Raw genomic sequence first — 27,389 nt, 5'->3', positions numbered from 1 at the left:
GAAATATCCCAACAGCTCTGCAGAGTAATAGTTCTAAAAGCAGTTTCACACGATCAGCTTACCAGGGTCTGCTGAGGTGGACGCTGAATCATCGTCAGGGTAGTCGAGGGCCGCTCGCCTCCTCTTGTTTTGCTCCCTTTCCTTTTGGTCTCTGAGTTTCTTCATTGCTCGAGTCATGATGACACTCTGCCCGGAGTTTTCGGCTCTTTCGTATCGGGCGAGCAACGCCGCTCTGACGAGAGGGTCAAATCTCTGTCTGCGGCGGACCCTCTTCTTTGGGACGCGCACTTCGGACGAGGATGTTCTGTCCGAAGAGCTTGATTCGTCATCTACACATGAGGAAAAACAGAAGGGAACATACATTTTGTAGTGAACTAAAGCCACCAACTGCATTAAACGGTCTTATTTTATCCTTTCACAGCTCAGACTCCAAAGAAACAGTAGGAAAAGGGTCCCAACAGCGGGAATCAGAGGTTTATCTTGAGGTACCCACTTCTCCCCCTGACAAGTCCAATAAACCATCATCACCAGTTAATTCAGACGTCTGTCTGGATTCTCCACTTACCTTGGGTCCTTTGAGGGAGCACAGAGCGTGTCATTGTGGCCTTTCTCAATCTTTGGGCACTGCAAACGTGTGTGCAGTACAAAGGCTTTTAACTGACTGAGGACTTATACTGTGAAGAATGGAACATGGAACATGGAAGTCGGAACACGGAAGGTGGAATATGGAAGGTAGAACGTGGAAGGTGGAACGTGGGGAGTCAGTGTGGGGTTCCGGAATATGCGAATGACATCGTTCATCGCATCATTTAGAGTGAATGTGTGTTTGTAGGCTCATTGCAGCCATAAATACTGATAAAAAGGGAGATTTTGTCAGTATTGAGAAAATTCAACATTTTGTTGGGGCATGAACATCTTTTTTTACTGTCCAAATCCGAGGCCAACAGAGTACATTAAAAAAATGAACCAAAAGTCACAGCTGCTGTCATTAATAAATAGCTGCTATGAATTTTTACAACTAACAAGTAATTAGGTTTACGTGTTTGTTGTATTTATATTTAATACTAATAATCTAGGGTTTTAAAGAAAAATAAAAAATCTATTTCTGAGAGAAAACGTTTGAACATTATCATTATTATTATCATATTATTCAGTTTTTCTTTCAATTTCCAACATTTTGTCACCATTTCATTTGAATATGTATATTAAAAATAATACTTTAAGGGTAATAAAACAATAAAAGTCCTTCTATCAAAACTTCTAAAGCTCACTAATTATCTTCTAAAAAAATCAAAATCTAAACTAAGCTAACCTGCTGTACCTCCACATTTACCAGACGTGTAATAAATCTTCTCAAACAATTCTTGAGTATTAAATGAAGTGTAAAATTCATACAGTAAAACTGGGATAAAACATTAAGAATTCAATTCGTATTTAAAATAATGTATGTCCCCTACATGCAAAGGTTCACCTGAGCTAGGATGAATGACAAGTCCGTTTTATTTTTTTTTTATAATAAGGTGCTGTTTATTTAATCATTTTGTTATTCACATGTCTCGGTAGACTCTGCTAAAGCCGAGCAGTATTTACCACGTGTAATACTGACCTCAGCTTCGTTTTCTGGGCTTCCTGCAGAAGAGAGAGCCAGTCACAAACGTGAGCGGAGCTCCAAGCCGACTCCTATCGGCACCTTCGCCCCAGTGTGCGATCGGTGGCGGTAAATGGGTGATGGATTATAGCAATATGCTATTTTCTTCATTTATTTTTACCCAAGGACAGAGACCTTTTGAGTTGGCTGACTGGTTCATCCCTGCAAACGAGGAAGTGCTCATCTGGCTCTTTATACACACTGAATGACCGGATTAAGTGTCTGATCACTTTGTCTGTGAGCTGCAGAGGGCTGAGGCGGCACAAACCAGCCGGCTCGCTCAGAGCTGAAGGGGTTCAGGTGGTCGGGTGTGTGACGGGGAATTAAAACTGGACTGCGGGTCTTTTTTCGAAGATCCAAAAGTTCCTCCGCTTTTCCCGTCAGCGGGTCGTTTGGTCTCACGCGAGCAGCGAGTGTTGTAGTAGACAGACCATTAACATAATTAACAGCCTCACCTGGACAGAAAGGAAACTCCCTCGAGCTAAAAACACTTACAACCCACTTGAAATGTTCTGTTTCTTTGTACAACATTAAGGAGGGAAGTTCCGTTTCATTTAACAAGGTCTCACTCTTGAATGAACGGCCGCCTGCCTGCACAAGAATGGATTGTATTTTTAAATAGGGGACGGGGAGCCTGGAAGTCTCCTAGTGTCCATCAGGCCGGATCCACTGAAACCAAAAGTCAACATGAGTCATCCCGCTGTGCTGTGCTAGGCCATGTAGATGAAAGTGTTTAAATCAGTCTCATCCCGCTTTATGTACTTGTGATCTATCAGCCACTCAATCTGCTCCTTGATCATCTTCTTCTGTGGTAAAAACATGTTCTTCAGGATCTCCACCAGCTCCGTCTGCAGCTGGGCGTTGTTGATCCGCTTCCTCATCTTCATGATCTGGATTATGGCCTCCTGGAGAAGAGGAACACAGCGGCGTGATGAATTAGAGAAAAAAAACACATGGTAACAAAGTGTACTGAGGGACAGGTGGGTAAATAATGTAGTTAATACAAACACAGGTGTCTGCTGAAACTCCACGATGGGAAACCGGGGGGAAACCGTGTGTTCTCCCCAGGTGGTGTTACATAATAAAAGGGACCTGCGGTATCTTCAGCAGTACGCTGGGAGCTCATGTCCGTACCTGTGTTCTTAGTATCCTGAGCTGGACGATGCCCTCGTTCTCCTCCTCCCTCATTCGCTCCGTGGTGAGCTGCAGGCGGCCAATCAGGTTGATCTTCCCCCTTTTCTGAACCTTGGAGTTTTTTCTGTAGCGTTGAATTAAAAAACACAAACAAATCAAGATGCAGTACGGGTTTACAGTCAACGGTTCAGGAAACTTGATTTATTTGTTTGCAGGTATGCATGAGCAGACAACACCGCCTTTTCTCTTTGATGCAATGATCAAAGGTAACAGAGGAATCCCACGGGCACACAATGTATTTATTTTGCAATATGAGCAAGCTAAAGTGATTTGCAGATCAAGTAGCTCATGCTTACATACCCTTAGGGACATTAATGCATGAAGTAAATCACAACTGGCACGGCGCAAATTTGGTGGAAGGGGTCCCGCAACCGATTAATACGACGCTGAACTTCACAAGGTCAATATTACTTACATGAGAGAAAACTCCTGGTTGACGTAGAATAGTGTTCCTTCTGCAAAGTCTTTGGGCGAAGTCACCACCGGGTCGTACGACAACACCTGTCGCTTGAGTTTGGGAAACGCCACCAGAGACTGGGCGGGCGAGAGAGAGAGAGAAGTGGTGAAAACAAATAATCCAATTAATACAACGTATTAAAAATCAAGCTACATACAGCCCTGTATCTGAAGATCAGGATGGAACCAAAATGACCAGGTTCAGGCGGACTATTTATTTGTTTGACATCAGCTATCCGTTTACCCAGAGAGTGCGCCGCAGCTCGGCGTCCGGCAGCTCAGTGGCCAGCTTGAGGTTTTCAAAGCTGATCCTCTCTCTGGGCCTCTGGTTCCAGGCAAACAGCACAGCCAGCTGGAAGGTGGTGACCTCCAGGTCGTACTGGCCCACCTCATTCTTAAAGGTTATCTGGAGGAATTACATTTGGTTCAGTCCCTTTCCCGGCTTCTTCCAGTGCGTTCCACTGCTGTTGTACTCACAATGCCGTTGGACATGAGGTGATGCCAGTGCAGCTTCCTGCCGCTGTGGTTCTTCTTGTAAAAGTCTTCTACCTCAGGTATCAAATCTTCCAGCTCTGTAGGTAGAGAGACAAAAACCTTCTCGCTGCTCCTTGACCACGCTCCAGCATTCAGGATCTTTATGTTGACCGAGTCGGCTGCAAGGGGAATAGACAAGTTCGTTACAGCTTGCCTTTAATATGTGAAAAACTTGTCCTGAGACTCCAGAGGGGGACATACTTCGTCAACATTTAAGTTCGGATTTGTCATTAACGTCAACGTGGGAGTATTTTGTACTAGTATTTTGGAGAGACAAATTAACTTCCCCGAGAGTTAGATGAGAGGAACCAAACAATCTCAACTCTCCCCACTAAGCTAAGCCCTCTGAACTCAACCCACGTAAGAGAAAAAGAACCTTCCATTCTCTATTTCCTGAATGGGGGACTTGAGGTTGATCTGCATATTTGATAATGTACTTGCATGATTACTACCCACATGGTTAAATGCCCTTACTGTCAGCGGCTTTGTATATAGCAGTGGCTAAATAAAAAAAATGTAATTTAATGTGGATGTGCTGGATTAATGATATCGCTAATGATATATAAATGATATCGTGCATCGGGAATATTGAAGGGATCGTCTGGGTGTTTTGAATCAGGTATCCAAACTATCCCTAGTAAGCACGAGTAAGACGCTCGTCTCTCTCTCTCTCTCACCTGGTAAAGCAAGCCTGTTGTGTTTATGCATTTCTTTGAAAGATTGGTTGAGGTCCTCTGACACCTTGATGTCTTGAAACATCCGGGCGAGCTTGTTGACATAGTCAGCCGGCATTCCTACTTCCTGTTAGGATACGTGACACCACATTTTTTCAGATTAGTACAAGGCAGTAAACACACACACACACACATCCATGGGGGTCTTACCCTGAGCCACTCCACCATGTTCTCCTCGATCTCGCTGTCTGCTGAAATGTCCAGGATGAGTCGACGGGTCAGGTGGGCTTTGTGGTAGCGCATGAACACGTCTTTGTTCTGCACATATTTCAGCACTAACAGCTGCAAAGAAAGAGGACACGGATGTTCACTGATCAACGATCGACCGCAGTGAACGCAATTACGAGAAATATCATGAAATGGTAACAAATTATAGCAGCCGCTCATAACAACAGGAAGGTTCCCCCGAGACGTACCACTTCCTTGAGCTTGGCCTCGATCTCTTCAGACGTGAGCTTTTTGCTCAGTGGGGTCTTCCTCAACAGCATGTCACAGTAGTTGGCCAGCAACTCCGGACACTTGGACTCCGGTTGAGTTTTCAGACCGACCCTGTAAACACGGGATAGAGAAACTCATGCAGTGAGACACACAACGCCTCCGACAAAAAAACGGAACGGAAAGAGGAGCATCTCTTACCCTTTCTGTTTCATGGGAAGTTCTAATTTAAATATAGTGGCGTCATTCACGACGGCTTTGTATGCCTGCGAAAGGAGGTTGAATGACAGATCAATTCAAGCATCTTCTGAACGGTCGGTCCTACAATTGGCACCACGGGAGTAAAACTTCAGCTCACTTTGTCTCGGGCTGTGAGGAAGCGCGGGTCGTCCTGAAAGGCCTCTTTCACCAGCTGACTGAAGCGGTTGAACAAGGTGAGCAGCTGCTCCACATACTTCTCAGAGTCCTGCAACGAGCCCGAAAGTCCATCATCATCACCATGACGCTAAAACGTTTTCTAGGACGAACGAGCTTCTTTCCCTTTACTTCTCTTTTCCTCCCTGTGTGTTTGTGTGTAAACAAGGACAAAAGTGAATTATGCCCGAGACAAGATAGTAAGGAGGATGAGAAGCGCGAGATGTTAATACTACTGGCGTCCTCCTCACCTGAGCTGTAACATTAGTTAGCGTAATGGAGCTACCCGAGCTGGCAGTATTGAGTACAGACTAGGGCTGCAACTAACCATTATTTTGATAATTGGTCAATTCTTTTTTCGATTAATCGGATAAAACAACAACATTAAAAAGCTTTAATTTCAACCCTTTATTCTAAAACAGAACTGCAAATTCACATTGCAAAAATACTTGCAGAAAGTGCTGAGATGAATTTAAAAAGGCAATAAAAAGTACAAATATCAAAAATAACCAATATGGGACAATGCACAAAATATGTAAACGACAACAGATCAGAAACAGCCGAGGTGGTGTGTTGTTACCATGTTACGTTGACTTTGCATATTTTGCTAATGACACATTATTTATTTAGTGTGAAATGCTCGCACACCTTGGACGACTTGGGTCGAACAGACTTCTCTGCCTGCGCCATGTGACTCACTCTTACGTCGGCTCGCATCTTTTTTTTGCTCCGCGTGCAACTCATTGAGTGACGTAATAATCGTGCGACACAACGAATCGCTAATGAAATTCGTTGCCAACACTTTTAACAATCAATTATTATAGATTCCATCGATTCGTTGTTGCAGCCCTAGCACAGACGCCTGCTTTCTTCTGCACGGCGATATGGTCGGAGGGTTAAATCAGAAATCTGTGCATTTGACACTCACAGAGGTGATCGTCTCCGCTGTGGCCACCATATCGGCCAGGCCGGCGCTCATGATGTGCTCCTCCAGGTTCTTCAGCATGGGCTCGATGCCGCTGGGCACTTTGTCCATCAGAGAGAACATCAGATGCAGCTCTGTGAAGGAAGGGAAAAGCAACGTTATCACACGAAGAAGGGAAAGCAGTGTTTTTTGGCAAATCGGCACCCTTAAAAGCGGAATAAGCTAATAACAGTTCCTGTTTGCAATGAACTCATGTATGTACAAACAGCTAACACTGGATTATTCAAATAAATTGTCGTCTTTGTTTTTCCGACTAGTTTGAAGCTTTGTGCTTTTTAGCCATTCGCGGGGCTTGTCTCTGTGGTCAGGGCTATTTCCTGGTGCAAACCTGAGCTGGCTGTGCCTTTGGTGGGAGCAGTCCGTCCGTACTCACTCTCTGTCTCATTTCGTTTGATCATGCCGGGACATTCGGCTAAGATGGTCTCCTTGAATGATGTAACCAGTGCATTGACGCAACACTCCATCAACTGGGAAGACAAACAGAGCGGGAAACAATGCGGTGGGAAAACAAGAGAGGTGTTTGCAGTGCATAAAATGTCACATATGGGGCAAAAGATTTCTGTCAAACTCGTGGCTGTTCATGTGCTGGAACTTCTCCTTCATGGAACAACAGTTTATCTGTCCACTCTCCTGTTGTTGCCAGATAAGAGCGTGAGCAGAGGTTTTGTTTTTTGACTGAACACAAAGACGTGAGACTTCTAATCTCACAGTCGGAAAACAAAGGAAATAACGTTATACATTTTTCTCTTGACTGTTACTTCAATAAATAATACAAGTACAATATGTGCAAGTTGCTATCTATGTATCAAAGCTATGTGTAAATGCATCATCATGAGATTAGACCTAGTGAAAAAATAATAATAAGTCCCACTGTGGACGTCATTCCATATCTCGCTGTAATTCACCAAGATAACTCACTGCTTGTACAGAGTTACAGTCACGTCTCGTCTCCAGGTATCGCAGTGCACGTTTCTCCTCTTCCCTCAGCTTGGAATCGGCCTGGTGGGAATACAAACCAGTGCACGCAAATTCATGAATCACATTACATTCTATGCCAACAAGTCTCCTAAAAAAAAAAAGTCATGAAAAATATTATATAATCGGGTTACTTGAAAACTTCTCCAGCAAAAACCCTTTGGGGAAGAAAAGATGATCCAAGTAACTGTGTTGGACTCACACAGACTTACACGTAGTATTACCCCTTGAGCAAACTCTGTATTTGTGGCCCATGCTGTGCTTTAAGAGACACAATGCCTCCGGTTTGTTTGAGTAACAGAGATAACGCCGAGAAGACAAGCATGAGATGAGGCGCGGCGGCGGATCGCGCTGTTTTCTGTTTTCATTCATCCGACTGGCTTATTGCCACGGTCATCAAAACAGGGAACGGGGAGACTCAAGTTTCCGCTCTATGTTGTAAAATGTAACGGATATCCTCTTTGTTTTCTTTCAGCATGCCCGCAGAGAAAGAATAGAATATAATAGAAGTGAATAAGTTGGGATGCTTGTTTGTTTTCCTTCTGATGGCCTCACATGGTGGACCAGGAAGATGCCATTCCACGGTTTAGCTATGACGGCACTTTGGCTTCAAAGCTCGCCCTTCTTTTTGGGGTCTCGCTTAAAGTTTCTCCATGACTTAAATAGTCACATTTAAACATTGCAATGTTCAACATTAACACTCACATATTTCATGTAGTTTTGGACCCCGTTTTGCTGCAGGTAGGCGGGCGCCTGTGTCCTGTAGAACCTCTCAGTAGAATCCATGTACGCCTTCTCAAAGTTATCCCTGTAGATCTGCAGCTTGTCGTCAGGGTTGGAGCAGAGGTTCACTGCTCGGGAAAAAACAAAAACAATGTGTGTCAGATATGTAGATATGTGCACTTTTAGACATCACAAGCGCCTGAGGGAGGTGAGACAACTTGATGCGAACGTCTTGATGGATTTCCTATTTTTCCACGTTGTATCTTGGAATTAAAAGAGATTTGTTATGGAATGGACGTACGCAAAATAGCTGAAAAGTGGAAGTGAAAAACTTTTCAAAGTTTCTAAAATATAAAGGCATTTGTGCAGCTTCAAAAATTGAATCAGACATATAGATATGCTTTTCAAACGGCAGGACTTGCAGTTGAAGTCAAAATATGAATCACATGGTGAGGAGCAGAAAATCTGATTAATACTTTCTCACGAGGTATTTGAGCTGTATTTATAGTGACGGCGGAGAAAGAGATCGTGGGGACGAGAGCCGTGTTGAGATCAAAGAAGTTTTACAACGAAGGACATAAATTATGAAGTAAATCTTAAAACTGAAGTAAAGTGCAATAAAACTGAACGAGTTGAATATCCACACATTCCAGCTGATAAACACCAACAATAATTAAGTATTTAGAAGTTATAAATTAAATTGTATGGTGAAGGAAAAGGAACCATCTGCCAAGACAAATTCCTTGTATGTTTGACATATTTTGGCAATAAGTGTTTCCTGATTCCTGATAAACATAAACATATCTTATAACCATATCATAACCGCGCTGTAGTATGTTGGTAATCATAAGCTACTCTAAACTATTTATTGTACAAAGCAGGTCACCGTAGGACTCTCTCACTCCGATGACCAGCTGGGAGTCGAAGGCCTCTCCCAGCCGCTCGGCGTGCACGAGCTTCATGGCGCTGTCTTGTAGCCGGTTTTTGATGTTGGAGAAAATGGACTCGTTCCACGTGTCCAGCATCAGCTGAAGAGACGGAGACACGCGGTCAGACTTACGAGGACACGCGCGACATGCCGGTTGTGGTTTTTACCCGCCCCTCCTCACTTTGCGGACGATGCTGTCCTCCACGTTGGACTTCTTGTTGCTTCCCTGCTTGCCCATCAGAGTGATCTCCAGCTGACAGAAAGGCTTGGGCAAGATGTCGCACTGTGTGAAGAACTTCCTCCACTCCACGATGTAGGCCTTCAGCAACGCCGTGTCATCCTGGTGACTCAACACCCGCTTAGAAAACGGTGAGAAGCACAAGGCGGGCCCGGTTAGAACCTAAAGAATCTAATTGACAGACATTAAGCAAGAACCACAGTTTATGATCGGGGTGGTTAGAAAGACACACTCGGTTTGCTGTGTAAAAACAGGGATACATTTCGGTAAAAGCGGGCCGTCTTACTGCTTGTGCTTGTTTGATGAAATCTAGGATGTCCTCTTTGAGGGCCTGGTGGATCTTAGCGGGACCTTTGTCGTCCCACAGGCACACAGCGTGCACGTCTCTGTGAAACAACGAGGAAGGACCTTTCTTAACAAATTCGCCTGCGCCCCGCTCGCTTCAACGTCAGCGACGCCGAAGCCGGGAAGCAGACGCATTAGGGTGAACTCACGAGAACAAGTCGAACCACTGCTGTTTGGTGACGGACTCCTGCCGCAGCAGCTTCAGTACTATGGGACGCATCAGCTCCCATTTGTCCTCAAATTGAAGGGAGCCTTTGTTCTGAAAACAGACAGGAGGGAAGTGAACTACTTGGTTCAAGCTGTCCGTGAGATTTAGGAAAATCGGTAGGAAAATGGGAACAAAACAAAAAACTTTAGGGTAAGATACCGTTCAACTGCACCGGAAGAACAAAAGTAACAGGAAAACCTTGGGTTGTTCCCTGTAGTCTGACTCCATCAAGCGTAATCATTTATTGTATAAAACAGTATAATAAAAGGTTTAGATGAGATTATACTTCATTTCATTGCCCTTTGCAGACAGTAAGAATGAGGACAGTAAAATTAAGCTGAAAATCTAACTAAAAGGTAAACACAGTAGCAAAATTGCAAATAAAATAAACAATGGGAAGTTATCAGGGGGGTATTCTCAAACCAAACTAAAGTAAGATTTGAATTCCTTAGCTGGGTATCAGGCTGTGGTGTGAAGTGTATATTATAGGTCTAAAACCTAAGCTTGTTAAATGATGTTCTCCCAGCTGTGAGCAACATGAACATGTGTGAGTCTATGAATGTCATCATGCTTTTGAAGTAGAGCTCGGCCCATTTTACTTAAATAAAAGTACCAGCGCTACAGTGCAGAAACACTCAGTCCAGTAAAGCCAGTGATGCATTGAAACTCTCGCTGAAGCTACAGGCTTGCAGAAACACCTACGAAAAAGTGCATCCAGAATGGCTCATCTCAGAGGAACCCTTCCCCGGATTATAATCATAGATGAACTAATGTGTTCATCTGATGAATGTGGAAAATAAAAATCATGGTTTATTCAATTACAATGTGTATTATACATATATTTTCCTTTGATTTGTAGCGGGTTGGAGGAATAAAATGACAGAGTGAAAAGGCTTTAGTTAAGTAAGTATCACCCTTTAGTCCCGCTCATCGCTCACGAATACTTTAAGCGCAATGCGCGTTTTATAGCGACGTTTATTCCTCATTTGCAGTGAAGCGCTTTAAACGTTCTCGTGTCAAGGTTCCCGTCCGCATACAGCGTGACACCGAGATTAATTTCTAATGCAAAGGTCTCCTGCTTTTACTGCAGTATCATCTTTCTCCCCGCGGCGACGCTCCTCGGCTCCGACAGGCTGCTGCTCCCGCAGCGGTGTCGCCTCCCCGCGGCGCTCTGGTTTGAGAACACAATAACTGTCATTTTAATTCATTAAACGGTTCCCGTCGAGCTAAAACTTAAGTTAGCACGGCGGCAACTGCGGATTGGCGTTCACACGAGTGCAGAGGGAGACAGTTGCGACCTGGCAGCCTCCTCGTTGGGGGGGGGGGGGTACGGGGGGCGGAGGGGGGTCCTGTCTTTGGAGTGACAGATGATATATGAAGCTAGCTTTTTAACAGTTATACCCGAATAGCACTGACGTGTCAGGGCAGGCTAAGCCGACGCTCCCGTCCCCGGTTGGTAGCCTCCCGTTTTCAGCCGCTCCCCCGGTGCCTTCTCGTTTCACGTTAGTTAGCTTTGGTGCGGCTATTATATTTAGCTAAAAAATAATCAGTGATAAGTAGCTAGCTGATGTTAGCCTGGATGTAACTTGGGTTTAACTGCTGCCGAGCTCAAGTCGGCTTGGTCCCGGTCGAAGGCGCCGCGTCGTGTTTCTCGAGTCGCGAGCTAAACGGCCACATTGCACCGCGCAAGTGACACGCGCTTTAGCGAGCGTTACACACAAACATGATTGAATTGGACCGGGGTCCTACCTTTAGCAAATTAGACGTCGCCATGTTCGCCCCAACTTATCCTCTCGTGAAATCTCGCGAGAACTGCGTGAAGAATAACACAATCACATCGTCGACTTCTTCTAAAAATAGATGCAAATGGTCTTTCACCGGTTAAAACCTTTGTGTGGATTTGATCATTTCATGTGTGTCCGTTTTGCAGTTATAATTTTGATCGGCAAAGACGATTCAACGTTGGTGGAAAAAGTGTTTCTATCCATCACTCAAGTAAAAGCACCGGTGGAGAAATACATGTATTCCAAAAGGTCACTGGGGCAAAAATGTGTAAACTATATAAAAAGTAAATGTACTCAATATGCAAAATGTCCAAATTTCAAAAAAAAGTTTTTGTATTATTAGATTAAAATTATCGACACATTATTATTGGAAGCTTCACAAATCTTGTGGCTTGACCAACTTGAACTACTTTACATACTTGTTTTTTTTTGTGATGAAACGTCTCTATATTTATTCAACATTTTGTATTCAGCACTTTAACTTGTTATCGAGTACTATGTTGCTGCTGTTCCTTTAATCCCATTGAGTTCATTCTCTGTACAATTTGTGTATTGTGTCTGCATTGTGTGTTTTCTGGGGTAAAGAAACATTTACACAAATTCAAGGACAATTAGACTGTTTCTTACAATCAGTATAATGTTTGTTATCATTCTTTCTCTGTCTGGCCGTCTTGGTCAAAGGTTTTGTTGTACAAAGACAGAACAAGGAAAGATTTGGTATGAAGATAAAGTTAAAAATGTAGTTGAAAAGATAAAATGCTCACGATTCCGAAAGGTCTCTTGCCGTATTTTCTTGGTGCTGGAGAAACTACTTAGATGCATTAATGGTATCAATATCCTAATTTATTTCTGGCTGAGCAATCTGAACTATAGCAATGGGTAACTTCTCGCTTGAATTATACGTGCAATTTATTTTGATTAAGTTGATTTCATCTCAATGCCTGTGTGAATAAGCAAAATAATCACTACATTAGTATGTGTGTGTGTCTATATACCATGTGACATATATAACATGGCCCCAACTCAATGCATTTAGGCATGCAGAAGACAGAGATAGAAGATTAGAAAAATTGGTCTGGTCTGATGAGTCTATTTCAGATTTCATATGAAACATTCAAATGGTAGAGTCAGAATTTGGTGTAAACATAAAAGCATGGATCCGTCCTGCCATGTATCAATGGCTCATGCTGCTGGTGGTGCTGTAATGATGTGGGGGATCCTTACTTGGCACACTTTGGGCCCCTTAGTACCAACTGAGCATCGCTTAAATGCCACAGCCTACCCGTATATTATTGCTGACCATATGCATCCCTCACAGAACTCATATCATCTCAAACTGGTTTACACCAATGGCCTCAGTCACATATTATACTGTTTATTCTCCTCAGCACCCGACCGATTTCAACCTCGCTGTGCGGACATCATTTAGTTTTTTATCTCAACCAATCAGGGCACAGGAGGCGGGGCTAAAAAAGCACGATGCTAGGTTGACTCATTAATGGTGAGGTGAGGTACAAACGTGGATTATAAGCATCATGACTTTTTTTTCTTTATCAACTGGAGATTCCTCACACTTGCCATGACTGAAGAGGAAGCAGAAAACGTACGTACTCTTAACATTACTCGGTAATGGTCAGAATAGAGCGTGTACTCGTGTCACGGTCGTATTTCTTTATTTGTAGTTTCCTGAAAGCCCGGCGAATGACGCTGTCCCCGGCGCGTAGAATACGAAACGCCAAACTGCTGCGGAGAAGTGTGTCAGTGTGACGTCGCTGTGGTCATAACCCTGATCCGATGCCTGCTTCAACGCATTTAACAACATATTACACATGATAATGGCCTCTTTTCAGATTCGGCTTACGTAAAATGTGTGACTTATCTTCGTTAAACGTGCGTAAAATGTGGCCACATGTTCGCTGATAGCGCCACCGCCTCCATTGTAAGCCGTGCCGTGCCGTAACGTGCTGTGCTGTAGCCTGTGCCAAATTAAACTGCGGTCAACTCCGCAGACACTCGGATTCGCGTGGTCGACTCCGCAGACACTTGAATTGTAGTGCACGTATATGCTGACATTTACGGTAGTAAACACTAACCAGAATAAATACTTTTTAAATAGCAAATTCCGGACAATGATATAAGTATGTGTGTACATGACCTCTCTGACTACTCTTGTACAATAAATGAATTGTCCTTACTGTACACATTTCTACACTTTCTACACAAATTTCTCTGAATAAATATCCAGATCTGTACAGTAAAAACACTTCATATTCAGCATGCTGGTAGTCAGAGAGGTGCTTAACACACATGCATTGGTCTTTGCCTGCAACTATTGAGGGATTTCGTTTTTATTGCAGTTCAAACTTTGAGAAATGGTCCTTTTGAAATGTAGGATAATTATATAACTTTGCACAGTAAAGGTATTCACTTTTTTGTACAACAGTAGTCAGAATGGTCTTGAACACACATACTTCAGTCATTGTCTATATAGAATATTTGATTAAATTGCTTTTATTCCGGTTGCTTGTTAAATACCGTAAATATTAGCGTACACATGCACTAAGATTCAAGCGTCTGCAGCGTTGACCGCAGTCAAATTTAACCCGAGTCAAAGCAACTCACATGTGTGTTTTGCACTCCGGATTTGTCCCATTTTTCTCGCGGACCATGATGTTAGTGGGAATCTTACTGTAAGCTTCATCAGTCACATGAGCCACGTCACATTCCTGTATAGATTTGGTGTTCTTCCTGGAATCACATTCTTCTGAGAAGAGACAGTAAGCCGTAAAGACATAAATCCATGAAGACTGTCATCTCTCATATTTTTCTCCGCTCCTAGATTTAGCTATCAAAGACATGGAGGTGCACGGCGAGGAGAGACTGTGTGGGAAATGGAAGTTTGCCTGTGGTTTGTACAGTTACAACTTGAGGGATGTGTTCACATGGTGAGTGCATATCTAATAAGGTATTGCATGATTTAGCTTATTTAAACTATTTAAAAAAAAAAAACTTAACTTAATCTATAACATTGTCTTAATGTATGTAGTCAACTGAGATGTATCGATTACCAAAATGCCCTATTCTGTCGTAGTGTCTCCCCTTAATATCGCCAACTCTTTATTATACCGACGTCTAGGGGTTTAACTTGTGGTGTAACCGACACATGGTGCTCTCCCTGACCCACCAGGCGTCTGCTGAAGACCATCTTCATGGGGCAGGTCCTGTCCCTGCTGATCTGTGGGACGGCAGTGAGCTGTCAGTACCTGGTCACTGCTGGGGTGGAGACGCCCATGCTGCAGAGCTTCTTCAACTACGCCCTGCTGCTCCTCGTCTACACGACCACCCTCTGCACCCGCAAAGGTCAGCATGTCTGGGTTGCATCGTTTAAACCTGCAATGAATGATTCTCTGGCTACACGGGAGCATCGGCAGCAGCAGAGAGGCAGGAAACTGTAGAAATACAATTAAAACAGCTTCACTTTGTGGGGAATTTATCATTAAATAAGACCAAAAGTTGTTTAATTTAATGAAGAAGCTGCTACAAATTCTGCTATTTTGGCCTTAATTGACATCAAAACAGATGTGCACAAATGGGTTTCAAACTTGTTGATGTCATTATGCTTCAACATTTAGTCTCTTTGTGTACAAACTCCTGTAAACAGACACTTTGGGCATTTTCTCAGCTACACTTTCACCACCCTAACGCTCAAGTCAACCTTCTTCTTCAGGCGAGAGGAACATCTTGCAGGTTTTAAAAACCAAGTGGTGGAAGTATCTGCTGATGGGTGTGGCAGATGTCGAGGCAAACTATGCGGTGGTGAAGGCCTACCAGTTCACCACCCTGACAAGTATACAGGTGAGGTGCTTTTACATAAACAGGACTGCCGACGTCTGTTATTTAGTGCGTGTATCGTTGAAGTCAAAGTATTAACAAAAATGTAACTGCACATTTTAAGATTTCAAAAAGGTAGTAGCAGATTAATCAATTTCAAGCAACTCTTGGTTGAACCCAACTTCACCTCGGATGTTATTTAATTGTGAAGGCCTGCTGCGTCGTTTAACATGTGATGTCACTTAGATTTTATTACCTTCCTGTCCTCCGTCAACACCTCCATGTGGGTAACGCCAGTTAGCCGTCGTGCTCGACTGTGTGTTGCAGCTGCTGGACTGCTTTGTGATCCCCGTGCTGATGGTGCTTTCCTGGTTCCTGCTGAAGACTCGCTACAGGCTGGTGCACTTTGTCGCCGTGGCGGTGTGCTTGTTGGGGGTGGGCGCCATGGTGGGAGCCGACATCGTTGCAGAAAGACACCAGGGATCCAGTAAGGACACTTAGAGGGGGGAAAAATAAAAAATAAAGAGCGGTCATTTATATCGGTAAGAAAAATATAGAAAGTGAATTATTGATGAAGATGTCCTCCATCCACGGCCATTGCTCAGACAGGAAAATCAGTCTTGCACCTAAAGGTTATATACCATTTTTTTGGGGGGGGGGGGGTTTGCAGCTAGAAAGCTGCGATAGTCTGATTGTCTGTCTGATGAATAAAGTAAAGTCAAAGCCTGAAATATACAAGAGGACTGTTAAAGGTCTCTATTGTTATTAAAGGCCATATTTCTAAATAAACAACTATCTTGCTTATTTCTGTAATCACTAAATCTTTAATATAATAAGATATTAAGTTTCTTGCTGATGTAGTTATAATGTTAGGCGTCACATTCCATTAGTTATGGTAACAATGGACAAAGCGCTTTATGCAGATAGAAAATTGAATAAGATACCAAAGTGAAGGATAAATCTCTCTCTGTGCAGCCAGTGACGTGGTGCTGGGAGACGGCCTGGTCCTGCTCAGCGCCGTCCTCTATGCCGTGTCCAACGTGGGCCAAGAGTACACGGTGAAGAACTTGAGCCGGGTCGAGTTCCTGGGCATGATGGGCCTTTTCGGGACCCTCATCAGCGGCATACAGCTGTGGGTTATTGTTCAAATCCCTCTTTTATTCCAATGCGTACTAAAAACTTGAGGCTACAGCTCCTTTTTATTAGATTTTTCGTTGCTATGTTTCCTGTTGGGGTGTAAGAGACGGGCTTCCCTGACCATGATAAACGTGCCGTTACAGAGCCGCCTTGGAAACGCGCGCAGTGGCGGCCATAAAATGGGACCTTTGCATCTGTAAGTTTGACGTCCTTGCCCCGTTAAATGCGAGTGCTTTGGAGCGCGCGCTGGCGCCTCGCTAACGTCCGTCCGGTTGTGTCCTGCAGCCGTGCTGTTTGCGGTCTACGCTCTGTGCATGTACGCGCTGTACAGCTTCATGCCCGTGGTGGTGAAGATGACCAGCGCCACGGCGGTCAACCTCTCCCTGCTCACCGCCGACCTCTTCAGCCTCTTCTGTGGCCTCTACTTCTTCCACTACACGGTGAGTGCGGGCGGGGACACGCTCATCGCGTCTAATGGGATTTATGGCCTTTTTGCTGCCTTGAAACCTGTTTTTAAAATCCCACTTTAATCCCGTGTGCATTTTTTTTTCTTTTATTTATATGATTGCTCTGCTTTTCCTTGACCTTCAGGAAGTGATATACATTACTAAAAAGGATTCTGTAGCAATAAATCCAAAGTTTATAGTATAATATGTTAAACGTGCTGTAAAATGATGCATCAGCTAAAATATTAAGTAGATAAAGGTTATAATAGATAGAGGTCATGAACATGTTGTAAAACACTCTGACATTTATACGGTATATTGCGACGGACGAGGTGCCGATGTGTAATGCACGTCCTTCTCCGGGTGTTTTTTCTTCGTCCTCAGTTTTCCACGCTGTACATCGTCTCGTTTCTCGTCATCACCGTGGGTTTCGTCATGTTCAACGCCGCTCCCACCTACTCCGCTCTGGCGGAGTCCGGCTCCGGCTCCGACGAGGACGACGGCGGCGCCGACCTGACGGCCGAGAGCTCCTCGGACCGCCGAATGTCCGCAGGCGGAGACACTCCGGGCGCCGAGACGCTGCCGGCTGCGCTGTGACAAGTGTCCAAGGTGTAGTGTACCGGTTGGACAAGAGACGCCAGTGTACAAGTACACGTTTTCACATCAGCTGCCACTTTACGTCATTTTAAGGAATTTGAAAGCGATCACAAAGTTGTATTCTTGTTGCCTATGGTGCCGTTACAATTTTTATTTGGTAAGTTACCAGACAAACTGTAGATCGCAAGGTTGTTGTTTTTTTGGGGATGGAGAAAAGCATGTTGACGTGCAGAGGTTTCCCTTTTTTACAATTAAATAGATTTTCATATTAAACTGGGTTTTCATTCTTTTCCAATGACTTGACCCATGTGTCTGTTTGGTTGTTGTGATAATTACCTGTAATGTGTGTGTTTTTTATGCCTCTGGTCAAAGTTCTGTTCTTGTTCTTGTTTTCTTAAACACTACTTCTCAGGAACGTCTCGAGGGAATTTCTTCATATTCCGTGCAAACATCCTCTAATAATCAAAGATGAACTGAGACCTCACAAAAAAAATCTTTGGGCCATAAATGAATGATTTGAAGACATTTTGGACTAAAAAAAATGAGTTCCCCCCCATAATATGTTGACCTTTCATTGTCACTTATTTATTTCAAAGAGAAATATTCTGGACCCTCATCACAACAATTCTCCCTGCCTCTAGTTTTATATGTTGAGCTAATCTGAAATCAGAGCTGAAATTATTACTGAACTAATCGATTTGTTAATTGACTAAACGGGACATAAGGTCAAATTGGTCTCCGGGAACCTGTGATTGACATTTATTTTATGGACAGAGCCATTAACAATGGAATTCATATCTGGCTGAGTTTGGTATGATGCAGTGGTACCAGTTGAAGAAAAGTTAATGGTTCTCGGAAACGTAAACATCTATTTAAAAAAAAAAAACACTTTAATAATTATTTTTAAAGCTTGTTGCACTGCCCCCAAGTGGCCATAGACGGTTGTTGCAATTTGCTTTTAGACGTGAAACCTCCTCCGCTGGTGGGTCATCATCATCATCATCATCATGGAGGGACAGCAGAGGACTGCAGCCCAGTGAAGAGGACCGAAGCGCCGCATTCCGCCTCTCACGTCTCGCCCGCTGTATCACCATCATTATTATTATTATTATTTTCAATCGGTAGGTGGGAAACGTCCTCTTTTATTGCATGCGTGTTGTCTGTCACGCGGATTATCCAACGCGCTCCGTGGTTCGGTTTGCAGTTCAGACCGTAGACCATCGAGCATTAATTAGCTGGTTTTACCGGATTACGACTCTGCGACGGGCGAAATAATCCGTGCGTCTTTCGTTTCATTGCATGGATTGACGACATTGAGCAGAAACGCTGCAATAACCGTTGGTGGGGAGGTTTTTTTTGGGGGGGGGGCGCATCGGGTTAGAAAGAGACGACGAAGCAGCCTGCAGATCGCTGCATGCTTTTCATCCTTCAGCACCGCGGACAGCTCCCGCCGGCCTCATCCCGGGACGTCTAACCCACCGTGGGCTCCTCTGTTTTCCGTCCGCAGGTGGATTAGCAACCCCCACCAAGGAACCTCCCCCGTCCCCCTTCACCTCCACCCCGTCTCCGAGCGGTGACCGCGGCCGAGATGAAGCATTTTCTGAGGTAAAGAGACTCCATTGATAGCAAACGATGCCGGAGCTACACTTGTGTTTTAATTTATGTCAAAACGTGAAGGGATTCAACCGAACTGGCCTGACTTCCCGTCTTCAGTCCCCCATCTACTGGGATGGCCTCGTTCATACCAAATTCCCAGTCCTCCCATGTAAACTCACTCGATTACTGTGTGGCCAGTAAGTGGCTGGTGGGCTGTAAACTGGTTTGAGTGGGTTGCTGATGGAGGAGGCCTCTTAATTACCAGCATAAACTAAGTGGCGGTTCTGTTAATAGAGCTGTTGATTTATCCATATTGATATATATATATATATATATATATATATATTGAGATACAGTATTTTCAAAAAAGAAAATCAAAAGATTGCAGTGTAACGTTAAACAGAAAGGCCAAATGTTCAATCTTGTAGATTTGTATAAGTGACATTACTGATTTTCTAAGGTGTTTCAGGCACACTGTCAGAACTGTGTATAAAGTAAGATAATGCGAATGAAAGTAAATCATTTATCTGATTGTCTGGGCACCACAGGCCAATAAAACAACAGATAAAAAGGAGTTTTCTCTCACTAGAGCTTCCAATTCAGATTGGATTTCGCATACGTCCCGTCGTGTCCTGCCCCCTAAGATAATAAAACGTTTTACTCCTTCTGCTATTTAGCCCGAATTAGCTTTAATGTGCAGTGGAGCCCCGCTGAGGCTGCCAAGTGGGCTTTACTGATGTCTTTGACAGTTTTGTTTTTTACAGTAATTATACTAATGTGCTAGAACTGTGGTAATAGTTTACTGATGGTAACATGATTCACAGTCCAGCTTTTAATGGTTTTGGCTGAGCCGAGTACCGGGGAGGATTTAAAAGGTTGTTCCAGTGATTTAGTGAAGCACTTCAGTTGAGGATCTTGGTGAAGATACACTGACTTTTCAAACTGAAACTAACGGCTTCTTTACGTTAAAGAATGTATTGTACACGTTCCTGTCTTTGCAGCATTAGTAATCTTCAGGCCCAAACTCACAACTTCTAATCCCTCTGACACCCACAGAAGACCATAGTTTCCTTATGATCTCCATCGTTCCCCTCCTCATCTAAACTGTAAGGCTGTCCAATCAAAAGGAGAGGATTTGATTCAAATCCCTCTTGTAACTCACACAGGTGGGTAAGATTTAGTAAAGATTGCAACCAACTACTAAGAATAAATTGCACCAAGACCTACCAAATGACAGGTATAAATCACTAGCAATTACAGGGCGTATCAATACCTTTGTCCTTGTTAATTGATTAATTAATAAGATACACTACAACAAAGTGTATAGTAAAATTAAGTTCAGTGTCACATTGTCTTCGAGTCAGTCCTCCACCGTCTCTCTCCCGCTCTCATTGGTCGCTTCATCGAAGGCAAAGAAGATCACAGCGTCCTCACGAGCTGTTTAACATGACGGTCTCGTCCACACGACCAGCAGGAGGAATTAATCCTTCTGCACCGTGTATTTACTGCTTTTGATGTCGACATGGCGGATGGTGTTATGCTGCGCTCAGTCAGCATCAGGAGGATTTATTTCTGCCTGAAAAGGTTGTAGACTCGGGAGAACGGGAGAAAGGGGAGAGTGAGGCCTGCCCGTGTGGCCCACAGAGGGGGGATTGTAGGTTCGGCCTCATTTTTTTTGCCAATTATTGGCCTGAAAATAAATGGAAAAAGCGCTCAGAGAATCAGGAAATCAGATGTGATAATGACGCAACAACAAGTCCAATCGTTTCTTTTGTCTGAAAGGTGCACTGCGGAGTGAAGGCCAAGTCTTGAAAACATTTAGCCAGTTTACAGTTTAATGGTTCGTTTGGAATTTCCCGAGACACACGCCTCCATTTGCATTCTCGCCTGTGAAATACTCTACGGTTCTACCCATCAAGGGCCCTCTCGTCTTCTCCCCTCCAGAGTGGTGACACAGTTCTTCGTGTTCCTCTACTGTAAATGTCTGTGGCGCGGCCTCAAGTTCGTCGCCAGGAAGTTCACGGGCCGCTGCGAGCTGCAGCGAATCTGCTACAACAAGAAGCCCGGAGCTCGCAGGACCCACAAGATAGGTCTGACGTTTCTAAAGTTCATCTCTGCAGAAAACTGCTTCACACAATCATTGCTATCATAGTAATACTGCTAATGTATGCAGTCATCTTACACTTTGTAACCACTCCTTGCAGAATCTTCCCTGAGGTACTCCAAGAATGAGGTACGGGGGTCTCTAAATCTATGAATTTTCCCACAATGTTCTCTCTTCAGGCTGTTTACGACTCACTTTCTCCTCCTCCGCCATATTTCTGTTCTTTCCTGCCCTCGTCCTCTCCAGCTGCTGCAGTCCGCCCTCAGCGTCCACCCCGACAAAGTGGAGAAAACCATCGACGACATCATGGCGCTGAAGAAGATCAATCTTGACACCAACCCCCAGTGAGACGCCGCATCACATCAACACATTTCTGTGACTAAATCCTCAGGCTGGCTGTTTAACAAAGTACTGCATTGTTACAAGATCCGAAACCCCTCACACAAACAGCCCCCCTCCCCTCCCCTTTGCGGCCCCCCCAGGTTGAGCATCTCTCTCCAGGCCAGCCTGCTGCAGATCGTGGGCTACAGGAGTCTGGTGGCGGAGGTGGAGAAGCTGCGCAGGGAGCCGTACGACTGCGAGAACCCCGAGCACGAGGACATGCTGATGAAGGTATGCGGCTGTTTCTATGCATGCTGGAATGAACTCCAGTGACCCCGCGACCTTTGACAGTATGATCTTGGTTATTCCCAAACCTTTTGGTCATTCTGACCCCCAAGTAGCCCTTCGCGTACACTGCCATCACATTACTTTTATCAAACTGTTTTAGTGAACTTTTAGTCCAAGTTCATTATATTTTATTTTGAAACCCAATGAAATGTGTTTCTATCGCTCACAGCCATCAGCAGAACGTATAAAATCTTCAACTGAACTGAAAATATGCTCACGCTTGCACAAGAAATGGTTTAACTGCTCTGTTGTGTCAGTATTTTAATGGCCCCGTACTCATGAGATTATGAGGTATAATGTTAGGATTGGAGGTTATTGTAACATCCTGGCCGAACCATAGTTCACAAAAGTACTAAGCTCTGTGTGTGTGTGTGTGTGTGTGTGTGTGTGTGTGTGTGTGTGTGCTGCAGCTGTGGAAGGAGCTGCGCCCGGACAGCCCTCTCGCCGGTCGCATCTCTAAGCAGTGGTGTGAAATCGGTTTCCAAGGCAGCGACCCTAAGACGGACTTCAGAGGCATGGGCCTGCTGGGCCTGCACAACCTGCTGTGAGTTCACTCAGATATTAATGCAATGATTAACCCAGGGAGGAGATATATATTATATTTGGACTTTTACAGAATTAATTGATGAAAACCAATCAAGCTCTTGAATAAATGTCCTTAATAATACATAATATCGCCTCCTGTTTCCCTGCAGGTATTTCGCAGAACACGATAAAGCCACTGCCCTGCAGATGCTCCACGACTCCCTGCAACCCAAGCAAAAGTACGGCAGACAACCTTTTTTTCTTTTTCTTTACCCAACGCATATTAAAAATGAAAGGAATGCACCGAGTGATTGGGTTAGAAAGACTCTCTGGTCGGCTGTGGTGTTCTGATGTAAACGGGTCCTCATGGTTCTTTGCAGAGGCGAAGCCACACTGTCCTTATCGAGTGTGTTCAGCTTCTTATGCTTCCCTATGTTGGCCAAAATAAATGAAAGAATGTTCCATCACAATCTTTCTACCTGTCACGTGGTGCATCCCTGTACTCGGTCATCTATAGCTCTGCATCCACCGCGTTCTGCTCGGCTCGATCCATCGTTTTCAGCTGAATGCCGTTCACTCTCTTAACGCGCTGCTGCTTGTATTGTTTGTCATCGGCATCTCAGTGAGCTGTCTCATTTCACAAATGAAGATCCTTCTTCTTTTCTCTCCTCCTCCTCCACCTCCACCTTTATGCCCATGCCTCCCTCTCTGACTCGCACACGCACTGTTGTAGGAGCACACACAGAAAACCAAGGTACTTGATTTCACTTTCATTCTTTTCACTGCATTCATAGCTTTCTACTTTGGGCTGATGTTTCATGCATTTAAAGCTGCATGTTGTTTGTACTCCGTCATCTCATCACACTGACAGATGCTTTAAAAATGTATTTCTATGACGCAATGGATAATAAATTGATGAATATAGAAGAAAATAGCTACAATAATGTGCAAATACAAAAGGCATAGTACAGTACATTCACAATGCGGTGAAATAGACGCACTGAATAAGTTGAGCATGCAGTTATTGTTATAAATAAAATGAAACTAAATTTTGATTAAATATTTATGAACATTTCAACATTTTGACCTGACCTCAGGTTTCAAACCTCAACTTAGAGTCCCTGTTTGAGGACTACAACAACAATGCTTAACTGCACCAACAGACAAATAAAGACCATCGCATTTCTTTCTAGATATTTTCTAGGTCTGTTGCCGTCTTTTTCACAAGAAATGGGTCATTCTGAGCTCATTAAAATGTTCCATAATTGTAATTTAAATATTTCTCAGAAGGTTCTGTGGTGCACTCACCGTTGTTTCACATGTACACAGTAAGTGTTGTGTCCTTCACAGTGAGATTAACAAGCCGGAATGGGAACAGAAGAACATCGACAAAGCCATTGGGTAAGCGTCTGTGTGTGTGTGTGTGTGTGTGTGTGTGTGTGTGTGTGTGTGTGTGTGTGTGTGTGTGTGTGTGTGTGTGGAGGAGGCAAAACTGGGCTGCTGCTGGAGCCGTGAGCGTTTTGGCCTCAATGCAGCGCTGTTTCAGCAGCAGAGAGCTTCTCTGATGCGGCCACGTGAGTGTGTGTGTGTGTGTGTACACGGGAAGTGTTTTGCTGCTGTGCGTCCTCCTGCGCCGCATTCGGCCTCCAGTCTGCCTCGTCACTGATAAGCAGCGAGGGCTGCCTCTAAAAACACACCAGCTGCTCTGTGAGGAGCCTCCAGCAGAGCTGCAGGCTCCTTTCACTGGGCCGGTGTGCAGTTTGTGGTGCCAACAGCCTATGAAGGCAGGGATGTAAATGATGACTGAGATTTAACAAGAAAGGGACCAGAAAAAAAAACAGCGTTTGACTTTTTAATGCAAAACGACACCTAAAACATTTCTGACCGGAGCTTCTAAAGAAGCCTAAAAACTAACGGCGCTCTCCTCCCTCCAGGTACTCGTTTGCCATCGTGGGCATCAACATCACGGACCTGGCCTACTCACTGCTGGTGAGCGGAGCTCTGAAGACCCACCTGTACAACGTGGCCCCCGAGATGCCGAGCCTGCAGCACGTCCAGCAGACCTTCTGTGAGTCCCCCTTTGATTGTCAACTTTCGGTAATAAATCAGCCTCCCCCCCCCCCCCCCCTCGATGCTCTCGTGTTGCGTTTTCATCTCGGCCCTTTCATGGCAGGTTACCTGATGCAGGAGTTTCACCGTTTCTGGATCGAGGAGGATCCCAGCGACATCATGGAGTTCAACCGGGTCCGCTCCAAGTTCCACCGGAGGATCCTGCGACAGCTGAAGAACCCGGACATGGCTCTGTGCCCCCACTTCTCCGCCTCCAACCTCCACCTGGTCAACCTCTAAGCCCCCACCCACCCCCTCCACCCTCCATCGCACCGCCCTCACTGTATCCCTCACCCCCCCCCCCACCAAAAAAAACCCTTTTCCCCTCACATAGATGGTCCCTCAAACCGCTGGAAACATCTGGGGAGACTCTCAGCCCACCTCGTCCAAGCTAGCGTCGCGTCGCGTCACTGCCAAAAGCTCACTCAGCCGCTGCGCACACACACACGCGCGCACACACACACACACACACACACACACACACATATATATATATGTACACGTGTACACACACACTGCCTCTACTCCCTCACAGCAGCGTTACACCACCAGCATCAGATGACCGTAGCGATTGTAGCTGCGCCACACAACTCATCATTCTTGCTTTAATCGGTAGTGACGATTGTATCACAGCCATTATGGACCCGTGTGCTTATTATTATAACAAACCAAATTTACTTTCATAAGCCCCCCCCACCCCCCCCCTGTTAGATATTAGATATAGATTAAACGACGTGCTCATCGGTTCAGAATATTCTGGCAACGTTGGGTTTTCAGACACACAAATCTAAATGTGAAAATTCAAAATGAAGATCTATGGATATTTAATAATACGTTTTAATAGCGTAAAACAAATGTTGCTGGCCCTTATTCAATCAAAAGCTATCTAACAATATGGACAGTTTCATCTTTTAGCGTAGTAATCGATATACAGATTGTACTGTACTTTTTGTCAATGAAACAAAAAAGACTTCTTGCCAAATTCTGAATGTGGAGAATTTACAGTCAGAGCCGAAACTTTTGTTTCGGTTTGTTTCGTGAACCTTTAAACCTGCGATGTTCAGAATGACTTGAAAACCTGTCACACACATCGATGAAGAGGAATCGAGCAGCACAGTTCCCAGTTTGGATCAAACAAAGAGCTTCTTCTTCTTCATCTCGTAACCATTTTCTTTAACATCCGGGAAAATGATCTCAAATTTCGTTGTACAGGTTTTCAGCCTGTACATTTGCCTTTGCTTTAAGCCCGTGCAGAATTTCTGTTTTGAATGTTCCTCGCGCGATCACACTCACGATTGTTTCACTCTATTTCAGTTCATTGAATGTGACACTGTGTCCACTGTTGTATCAGCCAAAGCAATAATTCACTTTTATTTTCAAACGTAGATTGATTTGCGACATGCGTGCCTAAGTGTTTCATTTTAAAATGAGTTCGTAGCTGCTTCACAGAACCTTCTTATGGAGAATCGTAACGTTCTAGACTATGAATGTGGTCACAGCATCAAGTATTAACTCGGCAACACTCGAGAGCTGACAGTGAAAATGTTAAAAATGCTGAAAATAGAAGCGTTGACCGGCCAGTCATCGCAGGAAGAAGGATGTTTCGGTAACGTGGTATTCTTAGATTCACTGACAGCTTTCTGCAGCTGACTGCCATCACGTGTTCAACACTCTTATTCCTTTTCACCATTAATCTCCTCCTCCATTTGAAGTACACGTTTCAGACTAACGGCACGCGGAAGTTAAAAGCGGATGGAAAAATGCATCACAATTACTGTAATACCAAAAATAAGATGTCAATACACCTCAATAAAAATAACTTCTACAAACCTGTCAATCACAAGGTGGCCACGTCCAAAACGGAACACTTGAAACCAGTCGTTTGGACCGTAGACTAGACAACGGACGCCGATGGCCTTCAGGAAGAATTCAAGTTCAAATGAACGAAAAACACCCAACGTTGACGCTCCGCGGAGCATTAGTCCGACTGACGCCTCATCATCTGACGCGCGTTGTTTCTTCAGCGGGCCGCTGTGCTTCACATGAACGAGCACTTTGTGTACGACCTCGTTTCACTGCCGTGATTGTGTTTTATTGGTGTAGAGCGTCTCCTCCCCACTGAGGTTGGACGCCGATGCTTCTCGGTAGTGTCATGCTGGCTTCATCTCCTGCTTGCTTCTTGCTTTGCACTAATTGTCAGAATATAAATGCAGTTTCCTTTATGATAACAGACCAGTAATTTGTGGTGTTAGGAGCATACGGTGCTGTAGTTAAGTTAGGTATTGCATATGCTTTTAAAACCGCCTTTAAGACCACAGTCTGCATGATGGTATTTTCACGGCATTGTGTATTCAAACCCTAATGTAAGAGTAATTATTGTAAACGTGTGCTTCATTTGTCCGTGCTGTATTTTTTGAGACCACAGTAAAGAATAAATAATATCATTGTTATCCGATCTGCAACTTCACTTCAAGTGAACGTCAATCATTGTGTGGACTGCTAGATGAGGGTCATGTTCTTTACCTCCTATTACATTGGAGACAAACGCGCACACACACACACAAAAACACTTTGCTACTTATCTATCACCTCTTTGTGTTGACTTCACGCATGAACAGCAGAGGGCAGTAAGCTCACACATGATATGAGTAAGCTGGAAGTGTAGGTGATGCCAGCGGAAGAGGATTGGATTTAAATGTCACTTTTTTAGTGATGCGTCTTGTCTCACTGCAACAGCAGAATTATACAATAGAAAAGAACAAAAACACTGTGGC

At 44.2% G+C, this 27,389-nt stretch overlaps 4 protein-coding genes across 10 annotated transcripts in view; 2 read left to right on the top strand and 2 right to left on the bottom strand.

Moving 5' to 3' along the window:
- The window catches only part of LOC120821993 (uncharacterized), a 4,863-nt gene extending 4,140 nt beyond the window's left edge, over nucleotides 1-723 (bottom strand). Inside the window, exons 1-2 of the mRNA XM_040181197.2 lie at nucleotides 566-723; nucleotides 63-329 (exon numbers count right to left, since the gene is read on the bottom strand). Of these exons, the coding sequence (XP_040037131.2) occupies nucleotides 63-329; nucleotides 566-599 (301 nt within the window). The 5' untranslated portion in view covers nucleotides 600-723. The remainder of the gene's footprint in view (nucleotides 1-62; nucleotides 330-565) is intronic.
- A 774-nt stretch (nucleotides 724-1,497) lies between these two features.
- Nucleotides 1,498-11,814, bottom strand: cul5b (cullin 5b). 4 transcript variants are annotated; one of them, XM_040181195.2, is made up of 19 exons: nucleotides 11,567-11,814; nucleotides 9,759-9,868; nucleotides 9,551-9,650; nucleotides 9,208-9,384; nucleotides 8,985-9,126; nucleotides 8,081-8,226; nucleotides 7,319-7,399; nucleotides 6,774-6,867; nucleotides 6,344-6,474; nucleotides 5,360-5,467; nucleotides 5,203-5,267; nucleotides 4,983-5,115; nucleotides 4,717-4,848; nucleotides 4,510-4,633; nucleotides 3,776-3,951; nucleotides 3,543-3,704; nucleotides 3,258-3,376; nucleotides 2,783-2,906; nucleotides 1,498-2,553 (listed from the first exon to the last, which is right to left on the bottom strand). In XM_040181195.2, exons 1-19 carry the CDS (start codon nucleotides 11,588-11,590, stop codon nucleotides 2,359-2,361), a joined length of 2,343 nt encoding a protein of 780 aa, XP_040037129.1. In that variant the 5' UTR covers nucleotides 11,591-11,814; the 3' UTR covers nucleotides 1,498-2,358. The 4 variants fall into 4 exon arrangements, with proteins under 4 accessions (XP_040037129.1, XP_040037128.1, XP_077962970.1 ...); XM_040181194.2 differs by having other exon boundaries at nucleotides 6,729-6,867; nucleotides 11,567-11,734; XM_078106844.1 differs by having other exon boundaries at nucleotides 9,208-9,435; nucleotides 11,567-11,614.
- A 1,180-nt stretch (nucleotides 11,815-12,994) lies between these two features.
- On the top strand, nucleotides 12,995-18,026 carry slc35f2 (solute carrier family 35 member F2). Of its 3 annotated transcripts, none has more exons than XM_078106846.1 (9): nucleotides 12,995-13,204; nucleotides 14,441-14,546; nucleotides 14,789-14,961; nucleotides 15,329-15,456; nucleotides 15,760-15,919; nucleotides 16,408-16,564; nucleotides 16,713-16,765; nucleotides 16,855-17,009; nucleotides 17,400-18,026. In XM_078106846.1, exons 2-9 carry the CDS (start codon nucleotides 14,458-14,460, stop codon nucleotides 17,610-17,612), a joined length of 1,128 nt encoding a protein of 375 aa, XP_077962972.1. In that variant the 5' UTR covers nucleotides 12,995-13,204; nucleotides 14,441-14,457; the 3' UTR covers nucleotides 17,613-18,026. The 3 variants fall into 3 exon arrangements, with proteins under 3 accessions (XP_077962972.1, XP_077962973.1, XP_040037136.2); XM_078106847.1 differs by having other exon boundaries at nucleotides 13,064-13,204; nucleotides 15,817-15,919; XM_040181202.2 differs by having other exon boundaries at nucleotides 13,064-13,204; nucleotides 15,730-15,919.
- Nucleotides 18,027-18,521: 495 nt separating this feature from the next.
- Nucleotides 18,522-27,082, top strand: elmod1 (ELMO/CED-12 domain containing 1). 2 transcript variants are annotated; one of them, XM_040181203.2, is made up of 12 exons: nucleotides 18,522-18,733; nucleotides 19,120-19,217; nucleotides 21,153-21,298; nucleotides 21,413-21,441; nucleotides 21,559-21,656; nucleotides 21,795-21,924; nucleotides 22,392-22,525; nucleotides 22,677-22,745; nucleotides 23,240-23,260; nucleotides 23,857-23,907; nucleotides 24,441-24,574; nucleotides 24,680-27,082. In XM_040181203.2, the coding sequence occupies exons 2-12, from the start codon at nucleotides 19,201-19,203 to the stop codon at nucleotides 24,853-24,855; spliced, it is 1,005 nt and encodes a 334-aa protein (XP_040037137.1). In that variant the 5' UTR covers nucleotides 18,522-18,733; nucleotides 19,120-19,200; the 3' UTR covers nucleotides 24,856-27,082. The 2 variants fall into 2 exon arrangements, with proteins under 2 accessions (XP_040037137.1, XP_040037138.1); XM_040181204.2 differs by lacking the exon at nucleotides 23,240-23,260.
- Nucleotides 27,083-27,389: the final 307 nt, after the last annotated feature.

The sequence above is a fragment of the Gasterosteus aculeatus genome, chromosome 7 (assembly GCF_964276395.1).
Source record: "Gasterosteus aculeatus chromosome 7, fGasAcu3.hap1.1, whole genome shotgun sequence".
NCBI classification, from domain to species: Eukaryota; Metazoa; Chordata; class Actinopteri; order Perciformes; family Gasterosteidae; genus Gasterosteus; species Gasterosteus aculeatus.
Note: the sequence above shows the minus strand (reverse complement) of the source record. Positions and strands in the feature narration are given on the sequence as shown.